The 23,002-nt window shown below is 39.0% G+C and overlaps 1 protein-coding gene across 1 annotated transcript; it reads right to left on the bottom strand.

Annotated features, from left to right (window-relative positions):
- Window positions 1–246: 246 nt before the first annotated feature.
- Window positions 247–2,963, bottom strand: PRSS35 (serine protease 35). Its single transcript, XM_015824333.1, has one exon. The coding sequence runs from the start codon at window positions 2,961–2,963 to the stop codon at window positions 1,734–1,736; it is 1,230 nt and encodes a 409-aa protein (XP_015679819.1). The 3' UTR covers window positions 247–1,733.
- Between the last annotated feature and the right edge of the window lie 20,039 nt (window positions 2,964–23,002).

The following is a 23,002-nucleotide window of genomic DNA, read 5'->3' as shown; positions in this document are numbered from 1 at the left end:
TATGGAATATTTTCAAATGCACAATTCAGAGAAATAATAATAAAAATGTCTTTGCGTGTCAGTTCTACATTTGATACTTTTTCAAAAGTTATAGCAAATTTTTTTAAAGAATATTTTATTCAAACTGAAGTGCTTTTAAGAATTTAGTGATTTTCATATTTATACATATATTTTAAAACTTTGTTTCTTATTACATATTTTTTTACAAAAATGTTGATCAATTCAAGTTAAAATGAAATTATTGTAATATTAATAAAACCAAGATTACACATGGCCAGGAATATTTCACCTTAACCTTACATATTAAATAGAGTTCCAATGACTTTGTTTTTCCCACATGGCCTTCAGATATATGACAATCTTTGAAGCAGAAAGCACCGGAGAGATTATTTTGAAAAGCTACTGAAATGTGTACATTTTAAATAACAAGCCTAATTTAAATCCTTTTCTAGTAAAAGAACCCATAAGAATTCTTGCTACATAAGAAATCAGTAATATATTTACATAAATGTTAACCTACAAATTCTGTAAACATTAGATTATGATTAATTAACAAATAATTATTTGCTTTGGTAGTTGTGGTGGAAATCTGAAGAACTGTTTCCACAATGTGGCCTATTATTTGAAGAAAGAAAGATTCACTGATAATTCTTAATACAAGTTTTTTCAATCTCAACAGCTTTTAAGGTCTGTGGACTTTAACTCCTAGAAATCTTCAGTCAGCATAACCACTGCTAAGAATTTTAGGAATTGAAGTATTCACATCCCCAAGTTGTTGAGGTTGGGAAACAGTACAACTTGTGCATCTCAGGTTACCTTTATGGTGAAACGTTTATGTACAGTTCAATATATGTGACAATTACATCTGTTTACATTTGAGGCTACAGAGTTATTTTCTTCTCAAGCTACCTTTACCATTAGGAGCATATACTGTATATGGCTTCTTGGGCTACTGTTATCTCCTATTTCTGATAGAATGATACATTTAGCTTTTTATAGTTTTAAAAATTAGAATACATAAATGTCATTATTGCACCTTAATAAACAAGCAGGGATTTGTTCAAAGTAGTGACTGAATAAAACAAATAAATTTTAATACTCCCAGTTTTGTTCATTTTCTAAATATGATTTAAAAGTATTTAAATAATATGGTTCTTTCTCGTTTCTTCAAATTGGGAACATGCTACTTTGATTAAGCTTCATTTTATTGGTTTAGAATTCAAGAAAATGGGTTTCCCAAATTTTAGAAATACTTAAACATTAATTTGGTAGGACCACCAAAGATCATTTTTTTTCTGTCTCTTGTCTTACTCTATGTTTCAATAATGAATACATGATGCTTATTTGAGCAGAACCCTGAGATAAGTTAATATGTTGGAAATAAAATAATAAATGTTTTAATAATACCAGTTACCAAAGAATCTTTTCTTTAAAGTGTTAATTGAGTAACAAACTGAAAGAGCCAAGAATATTTGTTCTTTAGTATGAATGATTTAAACTTACCTATATGTGTGTTTGTGTGTACACACACAGAGACATATACATACATACATACATACACAACCTGGGATTTAAGTGCACCTCATGTTTATGGTTAACTTAATTAACCTAGCAGAAAAATTCTCATAAATGCTGAATCAATACAAAAAAATATATAATTTCTGATGTCAAGTTCAAATTCAATGTATGACTTCCATTGCCCAACACTACTAGATATTAGATGATTATTATTGTTAGCCCTGTGCACAAGTGTCATTGTTCCCTAACCAGAGGCAAATCTGAGCATATTTGAGGGGTGTAATTCGAACTGCAACATTGTAATCCTGTTGTTCTCCATTAACGTCCACCCACTGGTGGCCAGAATAAATGGCAATAATTTTGCGTTTCCATTTCTTCTTGTTTGGTTCTTTAAGGCGGAGGTAGATTCCTGAACCAGTAGAGCCAGGCTCAGCATCACAATACTGGTAGAAGAGATCATTGGATTCATCAGATATGCTGCAAAAGCGATAAACCAGTTGGCCAGCTCGGTCTGCATCATATCCAGAAAAGTGGATCATATTTCCAGGAATCATCTTGCTATTCGGGCTGATGCCAAGTTCCATGTATTTCTTCTTGTGGGGACGCCTGAGCTCCAAAACTGCATAGTCATAATCGACTGCAACATCCCTTGTCACGTCTGTTGTCCAGCCTTTGGGGATCTGAGTACTTTTAACTCTGGTCCACTGGAAGGAGGGCTTGCGCTCTGACTTCCTCTCGTTCAACCCAGATGTCTTTTGTTTTCTGCCAGCTCTGCTGCCAGATCCCCTCTTCTGGAGTTTGGAGTCGGCCGCATCATCTTTGACTTCTGGCACCTCCCTCTTACTCCTCTTGGCTCCCCTGCGTCTCTTGCCACTGCCTTTGGATTTCAGTTTCAACAGCCCCACTCTCAGTTTCTTGCCGCCTTTAATGTAATCTTTACCGTCGTGCACACAATGGGCAGCAGTGAGTACATGCTTTGGAGAAATAAGGATGCCACTGCAGCCCGTGGAGATCTTTACCGCTGTGTTAAAAGGAAAGTTGGTCAGAAATCGAGTGTCTGAAATGCTGAATCTGCTGTCTGTGCCATAGACCTGTCTCTTCCTTCTTGTTGGCATCTCGCTAGTAACGTTTACAACTGCGTCGGGCTCCACCCCCAGAACCTCCACTTCTGTCAAGGTCCTCGTCCCATTCTCAAAGACTGTCTCATAGGAAAGCAGCTCCTTCAGATCAGACCAACGTGGCACTGGTAGTGTCCTTTGGCATTCAATCCCACATACGCCGCTCAGTTCTAATTTGGCACTGGCTTCAAATTTAGGAGTGTCGAGAAAGAAAGTCTTTTCCTTCACAATCTGTGGTATTTTTTTTAACTGCCAGCTAAAATCTTGTAGGTTTATTCCATTTGTGAGGCTGAAGGCAAGAGTCGAAATGAGCAAAACTAAAGCCATCGTGTGCTTTGTTTCTGTTTTGAAAAAAAAAAGTGTGAAATATTATTTTAATTACCATAAATTTACAAAAGCTTCTAGACACCTTGTAAATTTATGTCACTAGTAATATTAAATATGGCCCTATAAAGACAAAAACTCCCACTTTACGACCTGGTAGTCCCTATTTCGGGTAGAGTCAGGGTGACTGGATGGAGCTATAAAGACAATAAATATAATAAAAGTAATATATTCAAATAGCTATCAGCAACTTTTTTTTTCATTTTTAGCTTTTTGAGATTTTATTCTGCATCTAACTAAACAAATATTTAAGCACAGCATTCATGTGGTTAGCAAAGCCAGAAATATTTATTTATTGATAATTTTTTTAGTCTTCTTATAACCATATGCTGCTCTACACTGGTACTATGTAGTATTAGAAAAAAAATACATTTTTAATACATCCTTGCTTTCCTTCAGAACTTCAAGGTGTCTTATGTGGGGCTCTCACTCCATCTTCTATTCCGAGCTACAATCCTGTGAGGTAGGTTGGCTGAGAAAGAGTGCCTGGCCCAAAATCACTCATCAAGATTTCTTTGCTGTCAATTGAAATCAATCTCTCCTCAATCTTAGTCCAAGACTTTAACCACTCTACAAGACAGCATATTCCAATTCCTGTATTCTATATCCATAACTACTGAACTTAACTAACATATTTTAGAAATAATTAAGAGTTTGAGGTAAAACTGTCACAGCTGATGCCTTTGAAAACTTTACTTACAAATCTTTTTTTTCACTAGCATTTGCATTAGATCTCCTAACTGAACTTGTTATATTTAACAATATTAAAGATAGAACAAACCAGGATCGATCCAGAAGTGACATACCTTTCTCAAGAATATTTTGATAAATATCCATGTCGACTCAGAAACTGAATTCAGACCTTCAGAATACTTAGTAAACTAAGTATACATAAGGCCCCTTTCACATGACTCCCAAGTACATCTCAGTTCTCAACATTGTTTTTCTGTCCCAAAGGTGCTTTTTCAGGAGGCAACTGGACTTTCTTATTTTTCTTTAAAGACGTTTCGCTTCTTAACCAAGAAGCTTCTTCAGCTCTGACTGGTTGGTGGGTAAGGGAAGGATTTATATTCCCCACCATCCAATCAGAGCCGAAGAAGCTTCTTGGATGAGAAGTGAAGTGTCTTCAAAGAAAAACAAGAAAGTCCAGTTGCCTCCTGAAAAAGCACCTTTGGGACAACTATGACCTGTATGACTGAGAATCTCCATAAACATTGTTTTTCTGTGGTTGCCTGGAGTATCTTCACATTTTTCTATTGAAGTCATCCAATGTACTTCCATGTTGGCCAATGATGGAATGCTAAAACAACTTCCATCCTCTGCTGTGCTTTTTATCCTTGAATTACCTTGAAAAGCAGCCACTGGCAAAGCCATATTTAGAGCAGACAAAAATGGCAGAATGGTAGTTAAGTAAGATGGGACCTTGGTCTTAGGAGAAAAGGGGAAATCCCAAGAGCAAGGACAAGAGGGAAGAACCACTTGCCCTGTATTACATGGGAAGTGCAGCTGATTTGTCCCTTCTGCATTGTCCCGAGCCAGTTACCTTCCAAAGTTAATTTCGGATTAAACGTTTTATTTGACACACCAATAGAAATTGCACTATGTAGTTTGAGCAATTCAAAATTAAGCATGGACTTAACTAGTCAGGGAGAAATTCTTAAAATTCTGGAAGTTTTATTTTGAATGCCTGTGGTGGACACCAAGTTGGGATGATCTGCTAGAGTTGTATATTCAGAAGCAGAAACAGATTAAATGTTATTTCCCTCTATTTTGATGAATGCTCAGACCAACAGCACCCATAATTATATTACATTTCTAGCCCTTTCCAACCTGTTGTTTCAATAAGAGAGGATCCTTTTTTAAACTTGGAGGTATTAACAGCGTCTCTTCCCTCAGATGGTTTGTATAAAAAAACAGCCTGAATGTTGCAGTGCTCTGAAACTAGCCCTAACACAACCACAAGGACCACACCAGCTTCTTGTATTGCATTTTGGTTTGTTAAATATATGCTTCTTACTGCAGCAAATTCAGGAAGGTAACTTGTAATTAACGGCAGGCGCGTCTGATGTAATGGAGGACAGTGCCCCAGTGTGATTGCGGCTATCCTAATCACAGCAAAGAATAAATGTGTGGCTTGACTCCTCCTCTGGCCACCGTATTCTCCTTTACCTCAAAAACGAAAGAAACAACATCTAAAAGCACACATTTCCCTGTTCTCTGTCTCTCATTCACTCACTTCTCCCAGTAGTGAAATCAAAACCTGAGTATATCTTCTCCTTCATCTTCTGACTCAATTCCACATATACTTTTGCAAATAGCACAGTACCGTGAGACTTCCTTGGCTTACAACAAGGGAGGTTCTCAAAAGGTGACAATGAGGCTGCGACACCCTACCATTCTTCACCTGGGCCACAATTCAAGCAGCCATATTGGCAATATTGGCATTCTGGACACTTGCCTTTTGTAAAGTAAGCATTAAGCATCACCAGTGTTGTTTTCAAGATGGCCTGCAGTGTACGTCTCCCATAAATTCCTTGAAAATAATAATAGTGGGGACTGAAGATCATTTGCCAGAAAAAAGGAAAAGGATAGAGAAAAATGACAGGGGACACCTTAAGGGGTTAGGACAGGGGTCTTCAAACCTGGCCCTTTTATGACTTGTGTACTTTAACTCCCAGAATTCCTCAGCCATCGTTGCTGGCTGAGGAATTCTGGGAATTGAAGTCCACAAGTCATAAAAGGGCCAAGTTTGAAGACCCCTGGTAGGAGGAGTGGTGCAGAGAATCCTCACTAGTTCGTCTTATGGCCTATATGTTAATGATTGGCAAGTCCCACTTTTGCAGCCATGTTCTAAGCCAGACATGTCAAACTCGATCGGGACGGTAATGGGGTGGGCGTGGCTTCCAGATGACGCGTTCGGCCCGCAGGCCGGCAGTTTGACACCCCTGTTCTAAACTCACAAAATCCCTCTATGACATGCACAACATAGTTCCAATTTTTAAATATGCCTATCAGCCAAGGTGTGCTCTAGTCTAGTCCTTAAAAAGACCTAAAACGATAGTTTAGTTAACTATATTCTGCTGTGCATGTGTGGTTTCTTTTATTGTACAAGATGGGGAGTAGATCAGATGGAAAAATAAGGCTTGGATTGATCATTGTTGATGGTGTAAGCACAATTTTAGTTAGTTTAGTTAGTTAGTTATGTCCTATTTGCAGGGCTTTTTTTCAGCCGGAACGCGGCGGAACCGCGTTCCGGCACCTTTTTCCGGGCCGGCCGCACCGGAAATAGCCCCTCCCAAATTTTACTTGCATTCCTGTTCTCTAAAGGGGCGGTCCTAGGGTTTGATGAGGGCGTGGCCAGGTTTGAGTTCCGCCACCTTTTCTCCGAGAAAAAAAGCCCTGCCTATTTGAAAGGATCTTTCTAAACTACCTCAGAGACAGATACTTTACTAGTGCTAATTGTACTAATATCCAATGAATATGTTTATCTGTGTCAGGTTTAACCATCATTTGGGAAAAGTTCAAGTTATTTTTATTTAGACTAGAGATATAAGACTAAATCTAAGAGCAGCCTGCTTAAATTTAAGCTATTGAATTATAATTTTATACACTATATAATAACTAATTGTATCTTTTATATATTGGTTTACATCTATTTTTAATTGTTTTGACCCAATTTGAAGAGTGGGTGGGTGATGAATTACAGTAAAACTAATAATAAAGTTTCTCTTCATTTTAACTTTCCTTTCATCTTAAACTCAAATATGTTTGTGAAATAACCACTAGAGGGCAGAACATTTATTTCAAGTGCACCTAATGCAGTATAAAAAATGTGTTTCAATACTTCAGACTGTGTTCATTGAATATATTATTACATTCATATGATAGACAGTGTGAATCAGCCATGGCTCCTTGGTAGCCCACATGTTTTGAATGTCTTCGTACTTCTAAGTTACTGTCTGACAGCAAGATTAAGAAAGGTCCTTACATCTGAATTTGATGTTTGGTTGTGCTGTAGTGATTCGAACACTTGCTTGTATTGTAGTGGTTTTGATAAAAAGTGCTGACCACTCAACCATATAGCACAATTAACATAAGCTATGAAAAATATAACACTTCTATACATCAAAACATCTCAAAAAACAATTAACATTACAGTTACACAGCATCACCATAGCACACAAACCAAATAAACCCTTCCAAAACATCTTAAGTAAACTAAAATATACAATTTACCAGGAAGAAAAAAAAAATAAGAATCAGCTACAACATACAGTGTAACAACTGTACAAGCTACTATGTAGGACAGACAGGCAGAAGACTAGCTGAACACATCCACGAATACCAATTAGAAGTCAAGAGACACAAAGAAAACTCCTTACTCTCACAACACATGCCCAAATTCAACCATAGGTTCAATTAGGAAACTGTGAGCATCTAGACCAGGGGTCTTCAAACTTGGCCCTTTTATGACTTGTAGACTTCAACTCCCAGAATTCCTCAGCCAGCGTGCCTGGCTGAGGAATACTGGGAGTTGAAGTCTACAAGTCATAAAAGGGCCAAGTTTGAAGACCCCTGATCTAGACCAAGATAAATCCAAAACCAGTTATGGAATTCCTGGAAGCTTGGCACTCAGATAAACCAGCCATTTACAGACACATAACATAAATCACATTTACATACCATTCCAAAAACCCAATAAAAAATAGCTAAGAAAAAAAAGACCAGAACACATCCTCTCCAGCAGCCAACGCTCAGATAAGAAGGGATTAACACCAGACCAGTAAGCAGAAAACTACACTCTACAGGTATGACCTATGATCATTTGTGACAATTTGAAGTTATAGAGGACACTGAAAAAAATCATGGCATGTAATTGTGATTTGAGTGCTTGGCAATTGTTATGCATTTACAATGTTCACAGGATCCCATGTTCACAGGATCCCCATTTGTGATCTTTCCAGCCAGCTTCTGATAAACAAAGTCAATTGGGAGGGTAACAAGTCTTAATCATGTGATGATTCAATGGTTTATTTAATAATTACAGCAAAAAAGTTCTAAAATTGGGTGCAGTCATAAGATGCTTACTTAACAACCAATTTTCTGGTCCCCGTTGTGGTCATAAGTAGAGAGATACCTATAATCAAGTGCTGCCATGGAGAAAACCACACTCCCACCAATACTCATAGCGCAATTACTGCATACAAATAAGAAGCAAACCCTATATTCATTAGCACTGAAGGTGTTACCTAGATGGGTAATGAAATATCTACAAGCAAGCAATCAAATTCAGAGAGCATCAAGGACTCCACAAATTCCTATATATTTATTTATATATCTCCCTCTCTGCTGTTTTTGTCTCTTCTTTTAGACTGCAAAATTGAGTACATAGCATTTCATTTTGCTTTTTTTACAAAATGCTTCCTAAACTTTAAATATTGGCTTTAAAAAAAAATCCTATCTTACATTTGAAAAAACTATCATCTATCAGTACAGACTGGAAACATTAATACTTTCTCTGCTGTTATTCATTCCTATCTCCATAAGCTAGCCAGGAAAAACAATCACCAAATGGCAGTGGGGTTCTATGGACAGAAGTTTCCAAGTAAAGGGCCTGAGAAAGATGCCAAGAAGAGAAAGGAGAAAAATCCCTGCATCCAACCCTCAAAATGTATGTAAGATATTTGATCAGGCCAAAGAGGTATGCAATATGCAATAAGTTAAAATGAACTTCACTGACTGACTTCATCCTTTAGTTCAGGGGTGTCAAACTCGCAATGTCATGTGACATGCGTGACTTTTTTTCCATTGCTGGCAATGGGATGGGTGCGGTTTTGCCATGACGCATCCGGCCCGCGGGCCGGCAGTTTTACACCCCTGTTTTAGTTCTTTGGCTTATATTATCACCCATGCAACAAACACATTGTAAAAGTTTGCCAGATTTAATGGGAATAATGGGAATCTCCCAGAGCAGTTTATAGTTCTGAAAACATTTTGCATATAGATAGAACCTACTGTCAACAGAATCTGCCTTTACTCTAATCCTTATTACTCTTTTACTCTTAGATTATAAAAGCTTTATAGTAAAATTTACTAGGAGTGCCATTACAATCTATCTTCCTGATATAATCTATAATTTGGAAGGTCTCTTGTTTTTTCTGATTTGATTGAGATATAGCTTCCCCAAGGAATATTTTCACTGTATCTTCTCAGAATTTCAGATGCTTAAAATGTAGATTTCCTACTCTAACCCAACGGGGTTGGATGTTTAATTATTATCTGAAATAGACTGGATTATCTAGAAAAAGCCTCAAGATTGACCCATTCTTGGGACTCTCATTTAAGATTTTGTTTCCATAATAACTGCTCAGGTTTTAAAATACAGCTGGCTGTCTTTTTGGCTCAACCATTCTCTTCTGGAGAAATTCCCTCCCATCTCTTCCCATTTTTTTTACAATCCAATCATTTTATGCCATTCTTTTTTTGGTCCCTTAGAGTCAGTTATTTGAGTCCTGGCAACGGCCTGGATAAGTGCCGGAAGTTTTCTTGGCAAGGTTTTTTCAGAAGTGGTTTGCAACTGCCTCCTTCCAAGCTCTGAGAGAGAGTGATTGGCAGTATATATTATATGATCCATGAAACTACACACCATCACCCTACTTGCAAAAGAAAACATAAAATGTAAGCTATCTATATCTGAGGGTGTACTTGGGTCAGTGCCCAGTAATCTGAGACAAACTTCAGAATCTTATTCTAGTCATTTTACCACTTTCTTGAATACTTACATCCAAAATGCAATATGAAGTGGTATGTTTTCCAAATAATGGCTCACAAATCCATTTGTGAATCATTGCAATGTATATGCAGTATTGCAGTCAAGACAGAAATTAATGAGTGGAAGACTTTTCAATGAATAAGTTAGCAGTGGCTCCCACGGGAAGAAAAATTCTCTAAAAATAAAAGCTTGAAATTACTGCAAGGAGAGAGAAAATTACTTTTGGCAAAGAAACTGTTTTCTCCCCTCTGTGCTGGTAATGACTTAATTGAGTTCTTAGGGTTAGTGCTGTCAACACTATTTCCTTTTCACTCTGCAATATAGGAAGACCTTTGGAATCTCCAATCACCTTTAATATATTGCTAAATCACTTTTCTTTCTAAATATTGCCAGTTTGGTCCATGAGGAGCACAAAACCTTCACACTCAAATAAAGACAGGTATGTGGAAGTTGGGTAGCCCCATGGAATACTTCATACGTAAAAGAGGTTCCGTCTTGACAGCAGCCAGAACTTTCTATGGGTCTGGTGTGAATGCAAGTTTGGTCTAGAAGTTAAGACACCAGGCTAGAAACTAGGAGACGGTGAATTCCAGTCCATCCTTAGGCAATGAATGTCAGCTGGGTGACTTTGGATCAGTCCCTCTCTGTCAGCCCAATCCACCTCACAGGGCTGTTGTGAGGAAAATAGGAGGAGCAAAGAGTATTAGGTATGTTTGCTGCTTTGAGTTATTTATAAACATAATAAAGGTGGGATAAAAGAAATCTTTTTTAAAAAATGCAAGAAAAGTATGAAATTGGGGTTAGCCATGACTTCATTCTGCTTCGTGTTCACTTGTATTCAGAAGTGAAGGAATCCATAGGTCTTTTAAGCCAAAAACTTTCAAATGGAGTCTGAATTAACTCTGTGTTAGGAACTAATCAAAATGCTTTGGCTGTTTTTATTAAATGTAATCACTTTTTAGGGTCCCTCCCTTTCTACATTTCTGCTGCCTTCTTTTCATTTATTTAAACAAGGTGTCTGAAGCTGAAAATCAAATAAGTAACCTTAGTAAAAAAAAAAAAGACTTTTGTGATTCCAACACACACAGCTCGAAGAGGCAATCTGGATAAAATTAGTGTCAGTTTTCTGAAAAGGAAATGCAGGGTTGGTTCTGAATTTAAAAGCTGACTGTTTCAAGAGAGCTAAATCTTTTGCCCTGTCAAATCCATACAGAAGCTCAATAAATACTCAAAGACCTTTGTGTACCAGCTGGGCAAAACCAAAATATTAATCATGGTAAATGCATCCACCAATGCCTAAATTCTACTTAAAGTACACATAGCTTGCCACTTCCACTCTTCAGCTTCCTTTCCTGGGCTTTAAATCCAAGTCTGTTTATTCTTCCTCTGGCTAAATCCAAGTCTGTTTATTCTTCCTCTGGCTCCGCTATTACCCTCCTAGGAATCGCTTCCAAGAACGATGTGCAACCATAAGAAAATAGTGTTAAATTCCGCTCACTGATATCGCCGAAGCTACTATCATTTCCAACCAATTTGTCTTTACAATCTTTGATTTAGCCTGTAGCAGATTATTTATTTAATGCAATGTATTTATTCCATTTCTACGGCCGCCCAACTCAACCAAGTGTCTCTTGGGGATAGGGGATGCTTCCCGCCTGGTCCTATGCTGTATTTATTTGCTCCATTCCCTCACACCAATTCCAAAAGGGGCACGGAATCGCAGCCTTCCCCCCCCCTCCCCAGAGGTGCATTTGTGCCTTGTGCATTGCACTTCTGATTCACCTATTCAGTTTCCTATGTTCATTAAATATACCTTTTGCCTTTCCCCCCTCCCCAGACGTGCATTTGTGCCTTGTGCATTGCACTTCTGATTCACCTATTCAGTTTCCTATGTTCATTAAATATACCTTTTGCCTTTCCCCTCCCCAGACGTGCATTTGTGCCTTGTGCATTGCACTTCTGATTCACCTATTCAGTTTCCTATTTTCATTAAATATACCTTTTGCCTTTCCCCCCTCCCCAGACGTGCATTTGTGCCTTGTGCATTGCACTTCTGATTCACCTATTCAGTTTCCTACGTTCATTAAATATACCTTTTGCCTTTCCCCCCTCCCCAGACGTGCATTTGTGCCTTGTGCATTGCACTTCTGATTCACCTATTCAGTTTCCTACGTTCATTAAATATACCTTTTGCCACTGATCACGATAAAAGTTGGCATTCCGCTTTTCCTATGTCCAACAGCCGCACAAGCATTTCTTAAAGGAGCCTCTAACCCCGTTTAAATCGTGGCTTTCTGGCAGGTTAAGCTCAGCACTGAAACGCGTCCTAAAAGGCAAGGGATGGTGCTGCTTCCAGACAAGCCATTCCAACCGTGGGGATTTTTCCTTAGACTGAAGATCGATGCAACCCTGGAACCCGGGGGCAACCGTACCTCGTGCGAATGGGCCACCGCTCGCCAAGCCTCTTCGCTCCACAGACTCGCGCGCTCTGCAGCCGCTAAGGCGCGGGTGTCCAAAGTGCAGAATCCCAGAATTTCAAGCCCGCGCAGAGGGCCAGCCGTCCAAAGGGGCAGCGCCGCCGGGGTCCCGCCGCCTTCAGTTGACTCGTGAGGGAAAAGGGGTGGCGACGGCAGCGGCAGCGCCCTCGGAGCGGAGCCCTGGCGAAGGCTACTGCTGCGGGCGGAGGGGGATCCGCCTGCTAGGGTCTTTCCCAGCCGCGTGGGCGGGGAAGAGCGGCGCTAAAGGAGAGGGGAGGACAGCCTCGGGAGCTACGGAAGTGGCGGGAGGGCTGGCGGGGACGGCGCTCCCGGAGAGGGCAGCGAGGAGGGCGGCCGCTCCGTAGAGCAGGGGCCGAGCGGCTGGACGGGGCCACATTCCCCCGGTCGGATCCGCCAGATCCAAAAGGCATTTTCCCGCTCTTCCGCGCCCGTCTTGGAGAGCAGAAACGAGGGGTGTGCGTTTTCCTTGAGGCGCAGGGGGCGCTATTTCTTGGGGCATATAGCAAGCGACCGATCAACGCGGGAAATAATCTGCAAGGGTGTCTTTTTGCCGTTGCAAAACCGTGCAAGATTCATTGCAGAGTCGATGCCCGACAACACCGCGCCGCGTTCCCCGGCAGTTGCTGCTCGGGATTCCCTCAGCAGCCAGTCGACGCGTGACGCCTCGCTTTCATTCCGATGCTGGGCGCTTCCGAGCAAGCGGACAAATCTGATTCATTTTTTTCCCCCTCAGACAGGCTATTTAAATATCCCAAGAAGGGAGTTGCCGTAGTGAGGGGTATTTTTCTGTGCATTTTAATTAAAGGCACCTCCAATTTAAAACAAAAGCCGTCACAAAGTGAGAGGCAAGGTAGGCTTTTCAAGTAAGCTAGCTAACCAGAGTGTTTATAGCATACATGTGTCTGGATGCTGGTATTTTGTTTTCTCTACCCCTCCATATACATACAAGGGATTCTTGGAGGTTCCCCCCCCCCCATTAAAGCTTCTATAGCTGGGCTGCAAATACCCGATGGTAAACGGCACCTAAGGTTTGGGGTTTCTGTATCCTTTTGCAGCCCAGGCCTCTTCAAATACATCCCTAGAGAGAATGGGAATAATGTAGTAAATTGAACAATTATTAGAATAATGATTTCTCTGCATAACTAGAATAATGATTTCTCTGCATAATTGCTAGGGCAATGATGTAATGCATAATCACTGGGAAAATTCACTGGGAAAGTTCTGTGTCAGTAATATGTGGCAACCAAATGCGCTTTGCACATGGATACTTTGTATGTAGCAAAACCTTCCATTGTATGCCTGTGAGAAACGCTCCTAATGTATCACAGTGTGTATTTCAATGTGTAGCCCTTTGTTCTTTAAGAAGGGTAGTATAAAAACTGAAGTCTAATCCCGCCCTCCTTGTTCAGAATTGCCTATCTCTAATATGCCTCTGAACCTTGCGCAATAAACTTCTCTGCTAAACCCCTCTGGAATTCGTAAGAGTTCTTTCGTTTTCCACAAGAGGAAGGTTTCATTACCCTACCTAGGTAACATCATTGGTGCTAGGACTGATACACTGATGATGCTACCTAGTTAGGGTAATGAAACGTTTGCAAGAAAACAAGCAAGCTCAGAGAACACCAAGGACCCCTCATTTCAACCCTGAGTTACAAATATTCTCTTTCATTGGTAGAATGGGAAGGAAACACCAGCAGAAGAACCCCACCCCCACCCCAAAAAAAAACAAGAGAGAAAAGACTCCATCAGAAGAGTTGGGGGTGGGGTGGGGAGAAGCCAGACTTAACTGCTGTAATTCCAGGTGTCCAGCCAACTCAGGTTACCTTTCCAATTCAATTACGCTCATATAGCAATTTATTCTGGAACAAGTTATTTTGTTATTGTTATCCCAAGTCTTTCATACAATCCAGTATGATTTCCTTATCCTTTCGCATCACCTAATGAAGTTGGTTTGATTTTAGTTTAGCGTGTTCTGTGAATTGAGGTTTTGATTTCCACCACAGTTTATGCTTTATTAGAGCAGCGTGTGGAGCCAGTCATTGTGGATTATTCAGTAAGCATGGTGAAGCAAACAGTGGCTTAGTGCAACACCAGCCAGCTCTTTTATTGAACATTGATTTTAGTCTCATACCAAATTGATTTTAGTTTCACACCCAAGCAACTTTGGCTTGGGTTCAGATGCACATGCATCTAAAGTAATCATAGCCTGAGCCACGTCTCCAAACAATGCCTGGGTGATGAGGCTTTTGTCAAACATGACTTCACTCATACCACGAGAGTTTACTAGTATACTAAAACAGGAAAACTCTGGGTTTCATTCTTTCCCCTAAAAGGACACCAACTTGAGTTCCTTGGAAGATGGGAGGCAGTTGAGATACAAACAAACGGTGCACAAGGAGCAATTTCAAGAACGGATCTCTAGAAATCCCAGCAGTAGATTCCAGTAGAAAACAATCACAGGTTTTGTTTTTACTCATCAATTATTCTACCCTGCATTCACCTGGCAATATAAGCAAGAGGCTGAAGTTCCATGTAATTTCCATACATGTAGTCCTTGACTTACAACCATTCATTTAGTGACTGTTCAAAGCTACAACAGCACTGAAAAAGTGACTTATGACTATTTTTCACACTTACAACCATTGAAGTACCCTCATGGTCATGTGATAAAAATTTGGACGCTTGCCAACTGTCTCGTATTTGCAGATGGTTGCAGCGTTCCGGGGGTCATGTGATCACCTCTTGTGACCTTCTGACAATATCAGTGGGGAAGCCAGGTTCACTTAACAATCAAGTTATTACCTTAACAACTGCAGTGATTCACTTCACAACTGTGGCAAGAAAGGTCGCAAAATAAGGCAAAACTCACTTAACAGCTGTCTTGCCTAGCAACAAATTTTGGGCTCAATTGTGGTCATAAGGTCACAAGGACCACTTGTATATATGAGAGCCAACTTGGTATAGTGGTTAAGGCACCAGGCTAGAAAGTGGGAGATTGTGAGTTGAAGTCCCACCTTACCCATGAAAGCAAGCTGGGTGACTTGGACCAGTCACTCTCTCTCGGGCCCAACCCACCTAACAGGATTATTGTTGTGGGAAAAATAGGAGGAGGAAGGTGTGTTGGGTGTTTCACCGCCTTGAGTTATTTGTAAAAATGATAAAGGCAGGATACAAATAAATAAATAAAATAAAGCAGAAAACAGATTAAATGTTTACATATACCATAAATTGTTTGCAAACTAAACAGCAAGGAAAACACAATAGGTAAATTGCTGTGTTTGGAAAGGATCTGCTATGTTTCCTATCGGCCTTCAATATGCTGATAATGTTGTACTGCTTATTTCTGAACATTATGCTTCAATTCTAGCTGTGATGCACTCAATTAATTCCTCCTGATCTGAGTTGGGATTGATGCCAAAAGCAATTCCATTCTATTCTATCAAAGATATTTTGGTAAATATATTTAATTTATGAACTGGTAAGGTACTGTGGTAGTCTTATCTCATGTGACATTTCTCAAATAATTATATTAAATATGAACAAGGTACACAAAGAGGTTTTTTTGTATATTGACAGATACAAGACTTCAAAAGCCTCACAGCTTGGGGCAGGGTTATTATTCTCAAACTGAATGTAATTCCCAGGATACCATATAGTTTTCGTGGAATTTCATATACAAATCTGAAACACATTTTCAAAAATTCTGTACAACATTCTTTAAATTGTTACGGGTTCTTTTCACTTCCAAAGATATCTTTGAAAAACATGCAGTTGTCAGTTAAAGACAGGGGCTTTGGTTTTCTGATTCTTGTATTACACCATTACGTATACTTTTCGACTGGTACTAAATTTTGGATATATTTACTTAGCTCTTTTAGGAATACAGATTGTCCTCTGTATGAATGACCACTCATATAGCAAAGTTTGAATGTACAATGGGGCTAAACCAGGGGAACTTATTATGGGTCCTCGTAGCTGTGTCCCTGTGGTAACATGATTGTGATTCGGGTGCTTGGCAACTAGCTCATAGTTAGGATGTTGCAGTGTCCTGCAGTCACATAATTTTCATTTTCAACCTTCATTGCCAGCTTCTGATAAAAAGTCAGTGGGGTTGCAAATGGAGCCAGTAACTGTGGAATTCATGTAACAATGGCAGCTGGGACTTCAGTGTTATAAATCTCGCAGTTGTATCTACTAAATTAAAAAAGGACCAGCCTCATGGTATAAATGGAAGTGTTATCAGAGAATTGTGAAGAGGATCTTCGTGTTGCCTTTAGCTGCTTTTTTTTTTAAAAAAAATCATGAGACTTGAAGCATACAAAACAAATGCTGATTTACAACTTGAATTGTTCATTTTCTTTGTTTAAGTAGCCATCAATCCCTTTTTAAAGTCAAAATTTAGCTGGCCAGTGGTCTCAAAGGGCTACAATTCCTGTCTACTTTTTACATTTCCATCAGGACTTGACAAGTTAATGCCACATTGGTACATTGTCACTCCTCTTGGCACTTTTCCATCTGAGTGCCTTTGCTTCATGAAATTCACATGAAAACAAACTATTCTGGAGCCATCTCTTTCTATAAAAATTGCTTTTTATTATGTCTTCTTTGAAGGTGCCATTCTCCACATGGTGCACAGATTGCACTGTCCCAGAACTTCTATCCTATTATCTGTTTTATAAAATGTGATCTTCATACATGTGAATTCACACAAATATATGATATAAACTATACATTATCACAGTACCATGGCATTATATAATGAGTAGTGGGTAGTGACAACAATAGTTTTGAAAAAATAACTTGGGACATTTATCTCCTTAATTTAATTAATTAATTTTAAGGAAAAACAAGTGTGCAGCATAAACTTACTATCCTTCACTTCCTAAATGTCCAGATGAAGTTCATGGGGTGTGGACTAGGTGACAAACTTCATTGGTAGCCCCCACATTATAGAATATTTTATTTCCAGAAGTACAGGTGTATTACATACATATACACATACCTATTACATACAGTACTTTTAATAACTGTAATTATAAGCCATAATGTATTTTGTTTGATTTTGGCTTAACATGATGTGTAAATGAGGCATTATTAATTTATAAACTATAGTGTACTTTAATGACCTACCTAACTCTGTGCAATTTTTATTTAACCATGATTAAGCAAATAGTGGTTTAGCAGAATTTGTGAAGCAGATTTCCCATTGCGAGATTGAATTGCTAACATATGAGGAACCATTTTTGTCTCCCAATTCATTCTATATTAGCTCTAATTTAATGGGATCAAATGAAAAGCTAGTGTATAGATGGAGTCCCAGATTCAAATTCACCTTCAGTGACGGAAGGTTACTGGTTAACTCTAGGCTAATCTTCCTTAAAAGGCAGATGTTGTGAAACTGAAATTGGCTGATATGTATTTGAGGATGATGGATTATAATCTAATAAATAAAAATAACTTTCTGAGAATCAAATCTTCCATGCCAAGCTTTTATTGCGGAACAACCTGTGCTCACAGGTGAGATTCTCATACGATGATTATTCAATAGTTGTTTTGTCTTTTCCCAAATCATAGATTTATTTTTCATAGATGTGGAAGAATAGGGTAGTTGCCATAGATTTAGATGCAATACTCTCTATTAAAATTTTACGTGCCCATTTTGGGTAGAGATGGGTGGTTTAGAAATTCTTACAGCAAGATGAAGCCTAACATAATAGTGCAAAGATAGCATCATTTTCTTTTCTTTTTTTTCACCACCGAATTTTGTTCTCTATGTGCTTGGAGTGGTGGTGTCAGATCTGGAAGCCTTCAAGAAGCTTTTTGGGACTAAAAGGAGTCTTCTTTGTGTCAAATTCCAATCTTGATTGGCAAATGAAATTGTCTATATTGTTGCTTTGATGGCAATATGGAAGTGACCTGATGGACCTTCTAGGACTTTTTGTTGTTTTACTTCTTCTGCAATCCCACCCAAGTACTATCCAGGTTAAACTGTACTCACCTGTTTTGAGATCAGTCAACCTTGGCTAGAATGCTGCTACCTGCTGTAACTCTCAAGGCAATGTAGGTTAATCAGAGGTTACAATTAGACTACTCCCTTGAAACGGTTTTGCAAACATCACAGGCCCAAAAGTTGTGAAAGAACTGTAGGAAGTAGTTTTGTGAGGCTTACATGAGCAGTTTTTCTCAAATATCATGAATTGGCAGAAGAAATTACAATTTCCTGGACTTCTTCTAGTATATATTTTTTATTTGCTAGCAATTCTTCTCCTAGAAATTTTGGGCCTGTTGGGAACTGGACCGCGCAACAGGCGGGTGAGTGAGCGAACAAAGCTTCAATTGTGCATAGGTGGGATGCAGATTGCATGTGTGAAACCATATCCCACCTACCACCAGTCCATGGCAGACAATTTTTCTTCTGAAACTGGTCAGAAAGGTAGCAGACCCCTGCTCTAAAACATCCTGGAAGAGTGTGACACAAAAGATAAGATAAGATAAGATAAGATAAGATAAGATAAGATAAGATAACCTTTATTGTCATTTTTATACTGTGGGCACAATGGCACACATCAAAAATGAAATTTAGTTGCCCGCTCTCAAAGTGAAACACATACATGACACACACCTAAACATACTATGAACAACTAAGTATAGACCCACATCCCTACATATACGTAGCAATAAATATTAAATATTGTCCACCTTGAATATATAACGGAAGGAGGAAGCTTGAAAGTTCGCAAGGTTAATGCTGTATGGAATGAAACTGGCTGAATCTGGATGTTCTGCTTCGGATACCACGAAGCCTCCTCCCAGAAGGTAACAAGGAAAACAGGTCGTGAAGAGGATGTGCAGTGTCCCAGATAATCTTACGGACCCTGCTCAAGCAGTGTTTCTGTGCTATATCCTGGATGGGAGGGAGGGAACTCCCAATTATCTTTTCGGCCATTCTCACCACTCTCTGCACCACCTTCCTGTCTTCCTGTCTTCCAGTGATGCCTCCAAACCAGACTGTGATGCTGTATGACAGGATGCTCTCGATTGTCCCCCTGTAGAAAGTGGTCAGGACAGGGGAAGGAAGATGTGCTTTTCTCATGCTTATACAATTCTTTATTTTAGAATAATGTCATTAGAGCTTTATGCTACATATGACCTCTAGCACAGAGTTTTTCAACCTTTTCACCCATTGTACCACTTTTAGGATATGGCAATATCCAAGTACCACCAGTCGCCTAGCAAGGTGTCAAAAACTTGATGACAAAAAAATGGCACTGAAAAAAGTGCCCCCCAAGCCACAGCCAAGCAAGACACCTGCCTGCCCACCCGGCGGCACTCTTCCTGCGACACTGTGTCCGTCATAAATATCAATTGGTTGCCAAGTATCTGAATGTAAATCACAAGACCCTGGAGATGCTGCAACATTCCAGCTGATTGGTGCTTCTTCAGGGCTCAGCAGAAGCACCAGGATCAGCGCTGAGCTCCAGCTGGAGCCTGGTGCTGATCCTGGTGCTTCTACTGAGCCCTGACAGTCCCAAAGAAGTGCCGATCAGCTGGAAAGTGGCACTGATCCTGGCGCTTCCGCTGAGCCCTGACAGCCCTGCAGCTCCAGCCATCTCTCGTTCAGGCTTGTGCGGTGCTGCCACTGGTTCAGCTCATTCCCCTCCCCCGCTACCACTTTTCTAGGATGGTCGCGTACCACCTGCCAGGTACCAATGTACCACAGGTGGTACCCGTACCACTGGTTGAAAAGCCCTGCTCTAGCACATGACATTTTAATACTGTACTACAATTTTGTTGCTTTGATTTCATGTGAAGCTTTTAAAATCAAATTAGGATAATTTTGCGCAACACACATAATTACAACCCCTATCTCCAATTGTGAAAGAACTGTATTAGCATTAAGCATCCAATTAACGATGCTTTAAAATGCAGCTTTAATGTGATCTTTCTCTAATTTAAGAGAAATATGTTGATTCATTTTCCTTATATAATCTCAATGTTTTCTGTAAAGTTTTGTAACTTTTAGACTTTTCCCTTTTCTTTATAGTAGTGGCTCTTAAAGTGTGGTCTGAAGGTCCTTAAGGGGTCCGCAAACTCAAATACATGTTTAAAAATTTCTTGATCTTAATTTCTATCTCACAATGATGTTGTGAGGAAAATAGAAGGCTGGAACATTAGGTATGTTAATCCCGTGAGTTATTTATAAAAAAGGTGGAATCAAAATATAATAGTAATACATTATAAGTAGAATCCACATAAACCAAAGCTCTTTGGGCTCCACAAACATTTTTAAGAATCTAAAGCGGTCCTGAGACCAAAATGTTTGAGAACCATTGCTTTATAGTTCTAAACTAAGACCCACAGATTAAGTGAATTATTGTGCATAAGAAGCAGTTGTTTACATACATTCCTTTCTCTCCCATGTGCATGGAAGGAAGAAAGCTGCAATTCTGTCTTCTAAACAATTTCATACTGTTTTCAGCAAAGTTATAAGAAAGGCCAAATTCATACCATTAAATCTGCACGAATCTGATACCTTAACACAGTTTTAGGACTAAACAGAGCAGTCTTAAATATTAAAAACAAAAACAGTTTCATGGTGAAGTTTTTTTTTAAATTTATTGTTGATAAATGATAAATAATGAGATATACCAACAGTGCTATTGGCCAGATAGGCATGAAAGCCAGATGGGTGACTTTGGGTCAGTCATTCTCTCTCAATCCAACCTGCCTCACACAGTTGTTGTGGGGAAAATAGGACAAAGAAGGAGTATTAGGGATATTTGCTGCCCGGAGTTACTTATAAAGTAACAAAGTGGGATAGATAGATAGATAGATAGATAGATAGATAGATAGATAGATAGATAGATAGATAGATAGATAGATAGATAGATAGATAGATAGATAGATAGATGATAGATAGATAGATAGATAGATAGATAGATAGATAGATAGATAGATAGAGACACAGACAGACAGACAGATAAATGATAGAAGATAGATAGATGATAGATAGATGACAGACAGACAGACAGATAGAAATGGCTTGAAAATATTGGCACTCATTGCATGAGAAAAAAGTACCTAGTTAAGTTTCTAGAAGCCCACTTCCTCCAAGAGGAAAATATATATGATACGCCACCTACGCACTTAAAGTAACAGTGACATGGAGTAGATAAGAACTAAATGCAAAAAGCATGTAAAAAAAATCAATCTATATTATTTATTAGCCTTGTTTACATTTATGGTACATCTCTTTTCATGCCTGCCAAATAATTAAATTATTTAATATTATTTTGCCAACCAATTTTCACTTACAGTGTGTAATACTGTGAGTTTTTAATCAATTACTAGGAATCAGTAAATTACTACAGATAAAATAGTAGTAGTAGTAGTAGTAGTAGTAGTAGTAGTAATAATAATAATAATAATAATAATAATAATAATAATAATAATAATAATAATAATAATAATAATAATAATAATAATAAAGTTGGAAGGGACCTTGGAGGTCTTCTAGTCCAACCCCCTGCTCAGGCAGGAAACCCTATACCAGGGGTAGGCAACCTTGGCTCTTTTATGACTCGTGGACTTCAACTCCTAGAAGCTGGCTCAGGAATTCTGGGAGTTGAAGTCCACGAGTCATAAAAGAGCCAAGGTTGCCTACCCCTGACCTATACCATTTCAGACAACTCTTATCTTTTAGTTTTGTTAATTCCTGATTCCCAAGATACTGCTCTGCATATCTGATACTCTCATTAATTCAAGCAAGCTGCCGGCGAAAAGAAATGCAGACTACATATGATCTGGACCCATTTTACACTGAGACACTTTTTCCATCTCCCTTCAGAGCGGTGTTGATTTTCCTGTTTGGCAAGGTAATAGTGGAACTATTCCACTATTCTTTATCATAATCACCCCCAATATTTATCTCCCAATAGCAGCTGACTTTCAGAGCAGCATGCAAAAATAAAGAGCATGGTTTTTTTTAAAAAAAAACAACCCTCAAAACTTCAAAATCAGCATCCAGTTCAAGGTAGCAGAAAGACAGGCACCACAAGTTTCAGAGAATGAGAGGGTTCCTCTTCCGCCTACCTTCTGTCCACTTTTGACGTATGCCAGTAAAGGTGGAATTTAGATACTAAGGTAGAGTTGCAAGTGTCCCTTTGATCCGGATTAAGGGAGTTTCCAAAATGATGAAATAAACAAACTCCCTGCAGGTAATTTTGTCTCCTATTAATCTCTCTTAGGCAAAGTTAGTAAACACAGTTAATCTTTCTGAGCAATCTGGATATGTAGGAAGAACAATCCTTTAAAAGATTGTTTAAAGCCCATCAGTCCATTTATACCACAGGATTTACTGGAAGAAAGTGAAAGAGTCATTTACATAGTTATAAAAATAAATAACTCTTACACTGGTTAAAACATAACTAGTTAAATCTATAATGTGACACTGTATGCTATTGTAGTCCAATATTCTCAGGATTCCAGGCTCAACAGCATCTTTTAAATTGATTTTATTTACAGAAACTCCTATAGATAAAAAACAGAAATGGACTCAAGTTGAACAAGACTAAATGACATCCTGTGATTTTTTTTTTTGTGAGGTTAAAGTAAGACAAGTTTGAAAAACGATTCAAGTTCTCCTAGGCATCTGAACATAGGCAGAACTGTCTGTGGGAACAATTTCGGAGTTTTCTTGAGGGTGAAGAGCA

Source organism: Protobothrops mucrosquamatus, unplaced genomic scaffold (genome assembly GCF_001527695.2).
Source record: "Protobothrops mucrosquamatus isolate PMUCROS unplaced genomic scaffold, P.Mucros_1.0 scaffold2207, whole genome shotgun sequence".
Lineage (NCBI taxonomy): Eukaryota > Metazoa > Chordata > Lepidosauria > Squamata > Viperidae > Protobothrops > Protobothrops mucrosquamatus.
The sequence above is the reverse complement of the archived record's forward strand: the minus strand, read 5'-3'. Positions and strand labels throughout refer to the sequence as shown.

Coding starts and splice junctions, on each gene's coding strand:
- PRSS35 (XM_015824333.1), bottom strand. CDS start 2,963: ATGGCTTTAGTTTTGCTCATTTCGACTCTTGCCTTCAGCCTCACAAAT.